This window comes from Rhipicephalus microplus, chromosome 5 (assembly GCF_043290135.1).
Source record: "Rhipicephalus microplus isolate Deutch F79 chromosome 5, USDA_Rmic, whole genome shotgun sequence".
Lineage (NCBI taxonomy): Eukaryota > Metazoa > Arthropoda > Arachnida > Ixodida > Ixodidae > Rhipicephalus > Rhipicephalus microplus.
This window is the reverse complement of record NC_134704.1, coordinates 212,060,870-212,074,283: the sequence shown is the minus strand read 5'-3', so window position 1 is coordinate 212,074,283 and position 13,414 is coordinate 212,060,870. Positions and strand designations below refer to the sequence as shown.

General features: G+C 41.9%; 1 protein-coding gene across 3 annotated transcripts in view; it reads right to left on the bottom strand.

The window, feature by feature from the left end:
* Window positions 1-328: 328 nt before the first annotated feature.
* Window positions 329-13,414, bottom strand: part of LOC119173540 (NADH dehydrogenase [ubiquinone] 1 alpha subcomplex assembly factor 4) — a 35,388-nt gene continuing 22,302 nt past the window's right edge. For 2 of the 3 annotated variants that reach the window (XM_075896459.1, XM_075896460.1), the window contains 2 exons: window positions 2,292-2,333; window positions 329-1,086 (listed from right to left, as the gene is read on the bottom strand). In XM_075896459.1, the coding sequence (XP_075752574.1) occupies window positions 694-1,086; window positions 2,292-2,333 (435 nt within the window). In that variant the 3' untranslated portion in view covers window positions 329-693. The remainder of the gene's footprint in view (window positions 1,087-2,291; window positions 2,334-13,414) is intronic. The other variant, XM_037424347.2, reaches the window with a different exon arrangement.

Genomic DNA, 13,414 nt, shown 5'->3' with positions numbered 1-13,414 from the left:
TTCAGCTGGCGAAGTATCATTCTACGGCACGTCTGATACAGCAGGATGTGTGGACACCGATTTCAGAAATTCACCTTTAATTAACGGTCGAGTCGTATGGCAAGATTTATGGCTGTGGCTTCAAAATCAGTGGCGACATGAACGTGATGGGAAGGACATTAAAAAATAAAATGTTACACTCCTAATGCTCTGCAGGACCCTCTGAAAAAGAGGCCTTGAAATGTTGGGTCAGTCTTCATTATATCTTTAATTTAAACACAGCTACTGATGTTCACCTTTAAACATACCAATATCTGGGCTTTGTTCTGGAAGAAAAAGAAAAAGAAGATTGCTGCTTCTATTTATTTATTTTGTACACTTCAAAGTCGAGATATATTGCTGAATGTACCAACCGTATTTACAGCCTAGCGATGCCGCAGATGGTTTGCCAGACTAGGGAGTATAAGGATCCTTTATAATTAGTTAATACAGTTGGGGGATAAAATTACTCGCCAATTTTTAGGTGTACCTACGACCCGCCAGTATGCTAAGTTGGGGTCCTATCGCTTTTCCAGCTTAGGAGCGTTCTTACATTGCATGAAAATGTTCATGTACTTGCAACGGTTGCCTTTAAAATTTTCATCAAGCACTCCATGCATCGACAGCTGTAGCAGCGTTCTTATTTCCCATGTTTCGCTCTCCTTGCACACTCAACTAGACTTTCTTTTTCTCAGTGTCATCATTCTGCGCATCACTTATTTGTCCTTCCTGCGAGTCTTGCCTTGATGAGAGCAGCTCGGATTTGACGTCATCAATGCTGGTGAGGTCTCGCTGGGCCAAATGAATCGAGTGCACACGGAAGATGCTGAAGTAATGCAGCACTTCGCGCACATCCCGCACGTCGAGGCTGTACTGCGCAGCCACTGCCTCTGCCGTGAATGTCCCCGGGTCCATCTTCACATCGGCCAGCATCTGTGTTGCCTGACGCAGCGTCAGCCGTCCCCGTGGTATTGTGGCTGGCTCAAAGTAGCCGTACTTCTGAATCAGTGGCACAGCTCGGCTCTGTGGCAGTGGCCGATCCAATTTAAGAGGTACAGTCCCTTGCACCTAACCGAAGGGAGAAAGAAATGCACTTTAATGAAACGCTGGAAATGTCAGCGGCCTGGCTATTGACCTGGGAAAAAGCTCTATACTTACTTACTGTAACCCCCGGGGTTCAAGCGCATTACATTACAAAGAATACAATATGAATGGCTAGGCATATTGAAAAAAAAAAGAGAAAGGAAAGCACAAATACAAAGTTACTGATGAAAATAGAAAAACGAAGATTTAAAATAGTAGCGGTGATATACAATAACAATGTTAATAGGAAGGGAAACATTACATGTGCATATATAAACAAGCATACACACAAACAATATATATATATATATATATATATATATATATATATATATATATATATATATATATATACATATATATATATAACCAGTCTTTGTCATCTGGTGAGTTGCCTAAGGACTAGAAGATTGGCCAAGTGGTCCCCAATCCGGTGGCAGGTGCTCACTCCGTAATTATCGACCCATTTCACTAACATGCATACCCTGCTGACTACTTGAATATATTACAGCTTCTCATAATAATGATCACCTTGAATCAAATAACTTCTTTTTCCACAATCAGCGTGGCTTCAGAAAAGGCTACTCAGGTGATGCTCAGTTGTTCGAATTCACCACTGATCTTCACTTCAATACGACCAACAACGATCAAAACGATTGCCTCTTTCTCGATTTCGTCAAATTTTTTGATACTGTCCCTCATTGTCATTAAATCTCTGAATTGTCTTCTCTCTGAATCGATTCATTAACACCGTCCCGGATATGCAACTTCTTGTCATCCAGTCAGTAATTTACGGTGGTTAACGGCACTTCATCTAACATTTGCGATGTCATGTCTGGTGCTCCCCAGGGCAGTGTACTAGGTACATTACTCTTTTCAATATACATTACCGACTAGTACGATTACTTTTAATCCTCAGTTAGGTTGTTCACGAATGATTGTGTCATCTACCGCGATATTCAATCTACTGATGATCATTCCGCTCTCCAAAATGACCTTAACTTAACCCACAGGTGGTGCGAAGCTTGGCAGAAGTCCCTTAACGACCCCAAATACAAGTTAATCTCGTTCACTAGAAGGCCTACTAACTCATTCTTTCTCTATACTATTGATAATACCGTTGTTTCAGCCACACTGTTGTACAATACCTCGGTGTTCACCTTCCTTCAGACTTATCTTGGAATACGCACATAGCAGCTATCCCTTGAAAAGCTTCCCAGTCTCTTGGATATCTGCACAGGAATTTACGCAATATCCCTTTTAATGTATGTGCATTATCATATCTAACCTATGTTTGTCCACAATTAGTATATGCATCAACCACATGCTCACCGCATCAAGATTACCTAGTCTGTACACAGGAAGCCGTCCAAAATAGGGCAGCGAGATTCATAGCTTGTAACTACGACTATCATTCAAGTCACTGGATCAACGCCGCATCATTATCCTTTTATGTTTATTTAATGGGTACATCTACAGTAACGAATGCCACTGTTTGCCTCTTCATGTCCCTTTGCGCACATCTCGACGCATTCACAACGTACTTAGTTGAATGCACATTCATAGTCACACACTGGAATTCAACTCATCACTAGAGACCGAATTATACGCAAATGCCTATTTTGTTCCTTGCGTTCTTATCATGCTACTTTAATATATGAGCTATTTTAATATATATTAATTAGAGGTTCAGAAGGGCTTTTATGGAGTTTTTATAGTGCCTATAAATGACTATTTTGAGTGTTCGTGCATAAATGCCTATAGGTGCTTTTAATTGCCTAGTTTCCAAATGAGTGCCTATATGAGCGCTATTCAAGCCCAAATTTTGTTTTCGAGCGTGGTGTGAAACCGTTATTCATGTAAAATAAGGCAACATTGATATTTCTAAACTAAAAAATTCAACGAAGACAAAGCTAACATACTGCGAGAAATCGGAAGAGCATAAGGAGTGCTAAAGATGCTATTTCTGCAGCCCTAAGTTGAAGACTGTTTGAGCGTCTGCAGGGGAAGGAGGAGAGAAAATTAAAGATGGGGTAATAAACTAAAGCGACGTCTATGGCCGAGGACGTGGCGACAGCATTCTACAAATAGCTGTCCAGTGCCCTGAAGGCACTGAAGAACCCCCCTGAAAACCTGGTTGTTAGGTTGAGAAAGAAAGAGCAGGTTTTTCTGGGCAGCCGCGGGTAGCTGGAGAACGAATGAAAAACCATAGGAGGACCACTCATAGAATGCTCTTGTTGATTCAGTGGTGGCAAAGGTCACCAAATTGTTATACATTATACAGTGAAGCCTGAGACAGGCACCAGCATGTTTACAATCAACGGTGTATATAGCATGCATTCACCGTATGCTTAAATACGTTTGTTGTGTATGAGATTCCTTGTCATATGTCTTTAAGTGACAAACAGGAAAAAAATACAGAACAGGGCTTCAAGGTTTGTCCTAAGCCACCACTCGAAAATGACAGCTGTAATAATATGAAAATGAACTAAGATGGGAATTACTATCATAGCATCAAATTAAACTGCGGTTAAAGCTCATATGTCAAGCATTTCATGATAAAACTCGCATTCGAAAATGGATGTACCTAAACAGTCCTCTTCGCACAATGGTAATTAAGATTTTAGAATGTCGTATCAGATATAATTTTTTTTTGTTAGTTCCACGACAGAACAAAATGGCTTATGAAAAGAACAAAGCATGTTATGTCAATGAAGGCGTGTTTTATTTAACATTGTAACCCATCTGCTGCAGCGCCTTCGGGTAAAAAATGTGATGTGTACGCAGCTTTTGTTCTGTTTGTAATATAATTTTTAAGTGCGCCTCTCTAGCTGACATAAGAAGTTGTAGTTAGACACTAGAAGTTCTCCTGCCCATGAAAAGCGTTCTACTACGGTGATTTTTCAAATTCGTTCACTACGAGCCACTAAAGAACGAGGCGAAAAAGCAAACTTGAATCCCTTGCTTCTCATCCCATGTAGCCATCGTGAGCATCATTCCTTCCCTGTTTTCTTCGGTATTGGGGTCGGAGAATCACATGACGCATACACACCAAGAACAACATGCGTAAGCAAGGTCATGCGCGCATGTAGGTCCCAGCCTACTTGTGCACGTACGCCATCGATGTTGTGTCGTTTCGACGAGAAGACGATGAGAACGACGAGAAGCTCAATGCAAGTGAAATGGGGTGGTGGTAGTAGTAGTAGTAGTATGTGTGGTTTTACGTAAAAGAACCACGATATAAATATGAGGAATGCTGTAGTAGAGGTCTCCGCAAGTTTCGACCATCTGATGTTCTTTAACGTGCACTGACATCCCGCAGTACATGGGCATCTACTTTCTGGCCTCCATCTAGATGTGACCGCAGCGGCCACCATCGAACCCGTGGCATATGACTCAGAAGCGGAACTCCCTATAGCGACTGGTCTACCGAGGGGGACGTGGAACGAGGGCCGATTAGTGAATAGCATCTCGAGGCCATTCAAATCAAAAATAAAAATAATAACAAGCTGAGATTCTGTTAGCATGTTTTATTATTTTTCTCAGCTTTCATTGATTATACTGATTTTATTATTTTTCTCAGCTTTCATTGATTATACTAATTTTGAAAGGGTATCGCAAGGACACTGGAAAAAGAAAGACACAGAGACAAAGAGCACTGTCTTTCTCTTCTCTTTGTCTTTGCACTTCCCTTTCAAAATGATATGATGCAGCTAGCTCAAACCAAAGCACTCCTCATTGATCCTACGCAACAGAACACATAAGTTGCACATGCCAAGTAGAGTAATGTCACGTGCAAAGCCCTTAATGAGGTATCGTTTAAAATGCAGAATATAATCAGGAGACTGGACATTTTTCATTTGTTTTTCTAGATATAGCTAGCATTTAACGAAGTTCTGATGAAGAGCGTACAGTATGAGGCGTCAGCCCACCAATGTTAACGTAAAGGAGCAGCGTAAAAACAGAATCATTCCTTGTTGTACGTCACTTTATAGATCTTGGAGCACACGCCCACGAGAAGGGCAAGTGGCATTCATTAGATATTGAGCGTTTTTCCGCAACATATAATTTTGCAAATCTTAACAGGAATGATCCGGAGTGCCCAGTGCACCATTACGCTTGTCAGCTCGAAATGTCCAAACCTAGTGAAAGGCCCTTTAAGGTGTTCACCGATAGGGGAGAAATTGATCCTACACCATTAGACCTAGCATCCCTCTCTTCTGGGGTATCAGTGGTCTGGTTGTTTGCTTCTGTGCTGCCCTTCCCAGCCACAACAAAACAAAAGAGACCCAGGAGAGTGTTAATTGATTGGTGGACACTTGATGCACAATGCTAGACAATAAAAGTAAAGACCATATACTGCGAATCAGGCGGGAAATGCATGCCTATGTTTAGTCGCTGGTACCTATCTGCTATCTTAAACAGTATCATTTTTCTTGCTTCTTGCCGTAGATACAAGTCACCGATGTATTTGTTATGAGATATTTCAATTTTTGTAGAAATTTATTGTGCCTACAATTATGGTTTTCAGCACCTAAAACAATGTTTTACCTGCCTGTTTACGGCACATAAAACACACTTTTTTAGTGCCTAAAAATTCGGCCTCTATTCATCACGATTACCTCGAGCACATTGAAACAGCCTTCCAGATCACATCGTATCAATCCCTAATCGTGAATTATTTCGTGATAACCTGATTTCGTTACGTTTTTCTACTGTAAAACTTTGTTACACCTTGCTGCTTATAATTTATTTGCTTTCTGTTTGTTTTCTTGTTCTTTTTTACTTCTGTTTGTATTTTTTTTTTGCAATGTATATACTGATGCCTCCCTTACTCAATGCCCTTTAATGTTCCTGTAAGGCATTTTGAATAAACAAGCAAATATGTGATGACTAGATGTGGCATGCCCTAGCTCATACACCATGAATTTAATCCATTCCAACTTCTTCCTCAGCTTCTACCAACCATCGCTACCTTTTTACGTACTAGGATTCTGCTCCCCCCCCCCCCCCCCCCCCAAAAGTGCAAGTTACAATCAACAAAACAACAAAAAGAAGAGTGTTTAGCCGAAAAATGGCCAAATACGCAGTAGTTTCCATTTTATAAGGGGTTCCTTAACTAGCATGAAAATTCACAGGAGAGAGAAGCAGTCATGTGATATCAAAGGGAGCTCTGGTGGACAAGGCTGGCGTCCTGGATAGTGTAACCAAGCCCTGTATATATGCACTGATGATGACACTGGTTGAGGTCTCGTGAAGAAGGAACAAGACTGGGAGTCCATGTAGCATTTGAAGTTCTGATGTCGAAGGAATTGTATGTCATGGCGGGAACAGACGGTGTGTTTCCAGTTTGCATGAGTGATGGTCAAGGCTGATGGGATGGTGTCTTAGTTCCTGTGTTGTACAAATAGTGGCTTCCCATCTCTTTCATTATTTTCTGTGGTTCTTCCTCAATTAGTTTAATTGCGTGCTCAGTTTTGAAGTCTCATGTAGAGAAAAATCCTTGGCGTTCCTTTCTGCTGATATGACTTGGATATTTTTTGTCTTTTCTGTTGTAGGCGACACTTCTGGCGATTTTCTTTAAGCGCAAGTGCGTTGTCAATGTAAATTCATTTCTTTGCCGAGCATTTCAGTTTCCATTGGAGCACTTCATTTTGTCCACTTTGGTGCTGTAGCTGCAGTTGTTGATGTGATGGTGCTTGCAGAAGGAAACTTAGGTTTTCTGTAGAAGTGGTGAGCAGTCGACAGTTGTTACATGTTGGCTTATGCTGAGGTACCGTCTTTGGAGCCGGCACATTTGCCGACATGACGCTAATGCAACTGTTGCTGGTGCAGGTACCTTTGTTCCTGTTTTCTATGGTCCATTTCGATGCAGCGGAACGCGGGGGCACAGCCTTTTTTGTCTGTTCCCTGGATAGCGTCTACAGTATCTCGACTATCGTCCACACGTGTGCATGGGTCATCATCTGTCGTCGGAGGCATGTGCGGTTCGAGCCACAGATGATGGATCAGGGAGGACCAACCAATTGACTTGGGCCAATAGAACTCACGTGGTGCCGATCATGCGTATATAGACGCTCAGCCCGACGGCTTCGTGGGATTTGGAGACTGCAGATTGGCCGACATGACGCTAATGAAACTGTTGCCGGTGCAGGTTAGTAATTACTACCCTTCTCAATCGCGGAGACTTGTAGATGCATTGCCGGCTCCTCCCACGTTGCCAAGTGCACGTTAAAAAAACCCATGGATGCATGATACATACGTCGCTACATATTTAGATTATTTTCTAACAGAGTGTTGTATGTGATTTTGTTGTTAATATTCCCGGGGGATGTTGAATTGAACCCAGGGCTTTCTAAGACTAAGGAGATGCAAGTGCTGAAAAGTTTGCAACGTGGGCAGGAAATTTCAATTTTAAAGTTAAGTGGCATTGAATCTAGGTAAAAAAATGAGAACATACTTATGGAAGTGAAAGATAATCTTAGCCAAACTCAGAACCAGATAAGGGACATCACAAAGACTGTAATAGAACAGGCAGTTATAATACAGCAACTCATGCAACAGGTGAAAGATATGCAGAAGAAAACAGATGACCTCGAAAACAGAAGTCACCAGAAAAATCATGTTTTTTATGGCGTTGATGATAAAACCTCAGAATCCTGGGATGAATCCGAAGCTATAAAAAAGAATATTTGCAAGACGAGCCTTAGAATGAAACTTGAATCTGTGGAAGAAGCACATCGCTTAAAACGCTATAATGAGAATAAGAAGAGACCAATTATCGTTAAATTCTCATTGTACAAAGAACGCCAGGCAGTGCTTCTTAATGCCAATAGATTCAAGAATTTCCAGTATAGCATAAGCGAGGATTACTCACCTGAGACAACAAGTGTCAGAAATAAGCTGTGGCAAGACAAAAAGAGAAGATAAGAACAATAAAGTGAAAGTAAATTTTGACAAACTGATCATTAACGGCAGGGCTTTCAGGTGGGATGAAGAAAAAGAAGAGGTCGTCCCAGTAGGTAGGCAATAACAAACTAGAAAAAAAGAGAAATACCAAAGTCAAGAACTTGTCGCAGTTATTGTGAACTGCCAAAGCGAAGTTAATAAAGCTGCTGAGCTCTCGGGCTTACTTAAAGGTGTCAATGCTGCGAGGGTGCTGACACTCTCTGTAAAGTTGTTTGCACTGCCTGGTGCAGGTGTCTCGCCCAAAAGCCACATTTCGAGTTACAACCGCCGGGCAATAGATGACATTGTGTTCGCGTTGAGTACCACTATCATCATCATGGTTGTTACAGTGGCAGCACCAGCAGTGACCTCTGGCGGAAGGCAGGCCTTGGTGGCGGGCGAGAGTTGAGCGAGTCTCTACGGCGCGTGGCGGTTGTTGCGAACGGTTGTCTCTAGCGTGGGTCCTCGGCGCGTGGTACCGTGGCCCGCGCGTCGGGGGCCCTGGTGGTAAGTCAAGCGTTGGCGCCGCCGCCTTGGGTGTGGTACTGTGTCATGCATTGTGTGTTTCTTATAGAGTGTATGCTAATAATGCGTACGGATGTCCTAGATTGTTGATAACGATTGATGTATCGATTCGGCGGACGATATTGTCGTTGTAAATTAGTTAAATAAATGCATGGTGTTGTTTAGTTTGTATCGACCGCGTCTGCAGTGTCGATTCTCTCCAAGAGCACAGTGGCGCTCGCTCCACATGTCTGTTCACTCCAAGAGCGTGGCATGGCGTTCGCTCGCCATTTCGAGACCCCACAACGCTGACATAGTCCTTGTCACAGAATCTCGGTTGAAGCCCTCGATTGCTGATAGTGAGATGTTTCCGCAAAATTACGTCGTCTATCGCAAAGATAGGCCCACAGCAGGCGGTGGCGTCTTCTTGCTTGTCTGCTCCTCTTTGCATTCAATGGAACTTGATTATAAGTGTGACGCACTGGAGTCTGTATTGAGCAAGATTATCCTGCCGGATAACTTCAAGTACTTGGTCGGAGTGGTTTATCGCTCGCCGAGCTCAGATATTAGCATAATGCGAACATTATATGAAATTCTTTCTGAAGCGTCAGCCAAACGATACTTCTCGGGGGTGATTTTAATCTGCCTGACTTTTCTTGGTGTAATGGTTCACGTATAGGTTTGAGTGGGCACAACAACCTTGCGATGAAAAATGTCGTCGAAACGTTTGGTTTGACGCAGTACGTTACCGCCCCTACTTGCAATGACGCTGTGTTAGACTTGCTGTTTTGTAACGCACCGAATTTCATAAGTAACGTGACTGTGATTCTAAGAATTAGTGACCATCTTGCTGACTGTGATTCCAGGAAATAGTGACCATCTTGCTGTTGTTACTTGTACAAAAAAGAGAAAAGTGTGTGCGAAGCTACCTACAAGTAGAAGAATCTACTTTTACGAGAAAGGCGACTTCGATGCCATTTCTGAAAAACTTCGTAATTCGTTCCCTGTTTTCGAGTGCCTTTTTGAGGAAAGTAACGTGCATAATATGTGGGACAAATTCAAGACTATATTATCTCAGTTAACGAATACACATATCGCTAGTGTTGATTCTTCACAGCTAAAAAAGCACAAACAGCCATGGGTAACAGCACCCATATTAAAACTTATCAACAAAAGGAAGAGGGCGTTCTGCACATTCAAGAAAAGCAAATCAGTAACTCACTTAAGAAAACTGAAGTCAATTACCCACATATATAAGCTAAAGATAGAAAAAGCTCAAGGTGATTACTTCACTAAGCAGAGCAGCAAAATGAAATCAAATCCTAAAATGTTTGAGAAGTACTTAACTCAGTGTGGCTCAGATTACTTTGGTATACAGGAGTTGAATTACAATGGCAAGCCAATTATGGATGACGGAGATCAAGCTACATGTCTAAACAACTTTTTCCACTCAATATTCTTACCCAAACACAGCTGTGATTATCGACCAATTATCATAAGCATTTCACTTATGCTTCTTGTTGAGAACAGTGTTAACGCCCCGCCGCGGTGGTCTAGTGGCTAAGGTACTCGGCTGCTGACCCGCAGGTCGCGGGTTCGATTCCCGGCTGCGGCGGCTGCATTTCCGATGGAGGCGGAAATGTTGTAGGCCCGTGTACTCAGATTTGGGTGCACGTTAAAGAACCCCAGGTGGTCAAAATTTCCGGAGCCCTCCACTACGGCGTCTCTCATAATCAAATGGTGGTTTTGGGACGTTAAACCCCACAAATCAATCGAGAACAGTGTTAACGAAATTAAAAATTGTTGCAGGTTGTTGATGAGCGTAAATCTAGTGGTCCAGATGGAATTTCTCCGTGCGTACTCAAGCATTGTGTGGGGCCAATTTCTATGTACCTTTTTGCAATTTCTGAAAAATCTTTAGAGATAGGTAGCCTACCACAAGGCTGGAAAACTGTGCACGTGGTACGAATACATAAGAGTGGTTCCAAAAAAAGACGTTGGTAACTATAGACCACTATCGCTTACGTCTATTCTGTGCAAAACACTCGAACATACTTTATACAAAGAAATAATAAATAATTTAAACAAGCATAAGGCTCTAATCAACGAGCAGCATGGATTTCGCAGAGGGCTGTCTTGCACAACACAATAAGTAAAATTTTATCACGATGTAATATCCGGTGTAGATACTGTAGGACAAGCTGACGGTGTGTTCCTAGATTTTCGGAAAGCCTTCGAGACGGTGTCACATTCACTCTTACTGTTTAAAAGTGCCAACCTGAACATTGATAAGACTGTGTTAAAATGGATAGAACACTATCTTTTTCAAAAAAAGAGAAACAGTACAACTAAATAGAAAATGCTTCGAATATGCAGATCTTACCTCAGGGGTCCCACAGGGCCCCGTTATGGGTCCGCTATTATTTTTAGTTTATGTCAACAATATCTCTGCAGGAATTTCATTTTCTATACGGTTGTTTACAGATGAATCTGTTGTGTACAGAAAAAATTTTCGATCCCAACGATGCAAAAGAACTTCAGAAAGACTTACCCCGATTCATAGCTGGTGTATCGAATGGAAAATGAATTTGAGTATAACAAAGTGTGAACATATTTCATTTACTAAAAGATGAAACCATTTCAGTCAGGGCATCATCTGAACATCGTACAGTTCAAACGAGATTGTACATATAAGTATCTAGGTATGCTACTAACATCTGAGTATTCATGGAGGCCCCAGGTAGGCAGTCTCATAGCGAAAGCTGGTAAGGCCTTAAATCTTATTCAAAGAAACCTGCGATGTCCGCATGTGAAATTAAAACGCATGGCATACGCTACTTGTATCAGACCTATCTTGGAATACGGTTGTGTTGTGTGGTACCTCGCTGAGATAACCTTCATTGCTGCTCTTGAATAAATTCGGACTCGCACTGCTAGGTTCGTCTTCTTGGGACGGTATGGAAGGTGGGAGAGCTCCACTGCAATGGAGGCTGAGCTAGAATGGGAGTGTATTTCTGACCACCGCCATAAACAGAGATTGAAGTTTTTTTATTTGATTTACAATAATAAAACTGGAATTAATAGAGACATTTGCCTTCACAAACCTCATTAGATATCAAAACGTTTTAATCTTAGTTGCGAGATCCTCGAATACTAAGCTAAAGCGAACATGTATGCCAATTCATTTTTTCCTAGAACAATTAAACAGTGAAATAAGCTAACTGAAAAGCAAGTACATAGTGCAAATGAAGATGTATTTTATTCAATGCTGTAATCCCGTGCTGTAGGCTGAACGAAGTTGTATTTATGTGTGAAAATAACTGTAATATGAGTGTGAACAAAGGTGTATTTCAGTTATTGATGTATTTTGTGTGCGTACGATGATGTAACCCCCCCCCCCCCCCCGCTATAACGCCCTCGGGTGCTGCGGGGTATTTCATGAATAAAGAAAAAAAAAATCGAATATAGGTCAACCTTCTTTCCGAAAATGTTCTTCATGATCAGTTATCAACCTATATTCATGACTGAAGAATCTCGACCTATATTCGAGATCAAACCAACAAAACCAACAAAAAGGGACGAGCTTATAGCATTCAACTGCCGCACCCGCTGTTCTTCAAGTGATTCCTGCTGCATACGCACCCTATATACTACAAAATCTGAAATAAAGACCCTCCCTCCCTCTCCGACTACCTAAGTAATTAAAAAAAGTTATTGATGCAATAACCGCGTACTGCTTTTTCATAGCCCCCGCAAAATGCAGCCATATTTGCGATGTTAACCATGATTTCCTTAGGTATAGACATCAGGCTCTGCCCAAGAGGCGGTGCGAAAAACGCCGCCACCAATGCCCCCATCGACGTGCCGGCCATAAATGGGTAGTACAAAGCGAGCCATCCGCAAGCCAACTGCATAGACCCTCCGCTTTTGTTGGTTTTGAGGCACGGTTTCCTGAAACTCACGGGCCTGGCAAGCTTTTACCTTCAATCCAACCTCGCTTCAGAAAAGTAGGAAGCTCATCAAAACGAACTGCACGTACAATGCGAAATAGGTTTGTTATTTTGGCGAACCAGAACTGGCACTTTAAGGAGGGAGGCTACCATCGGATACCAACTTTTTTGTTTATTGAGATATCTTAATGAAATTTTCAGGATAGACTTATAGCAAAAGCATTAGAAGAACTACAAAATTTCATCAACCTATGTTCACTGGTTTTCAAGTTACAGCAGAATATCAGGGTAGTGCACATGGTTCTCTTATTCCAGGCCTGGAGAACTTTCAAAAGGTGCTGGAACTGTGAAATTAACTATGATGATTCCCAGATTGATACTCCAGGGGGTAACAGAGCACTTTTTTTGAATATCCTTGCTGAAAAGTTTTAGCAGACCATCAAACTTTGTGTTCGTGATTAGGATATTATCAATCAAATTTTGATTAAATATAATAAATAACACACACAATATATTGAAAAAATGGGCTTGTCACCCCCTCAGAAATTTATTCGTGTACATAATAAAAAAGACTTATGGAAATCCAATGAGTGGTTCCAGAGATATGGCTGGAATAAGCAGCCTCACTAGCCAAAAAAGTCATTTTGAGAAAACGACGTTTGAAAGTTTTTGCACTCTCCTTTGGCACTCTCTTTCTTTGCCGCCTTTCCATCTTCTTTAGGGATCGCTTCTTAGCCTTTTTCAAGCGCAGAGAATCTTTCTCGGCTGCCCGTTGAATGGCCAGGTGGCCAGGTGTTAGCCCCACTGATGAAGCTAGCTCTTGGGTGGCCCTGTAGCAGCCAGCATTCTATCTTAGCACTGCATCATGCAGTGCTGTCTCCACAGCAATCAGTGACGCATGCTGCTCTTTG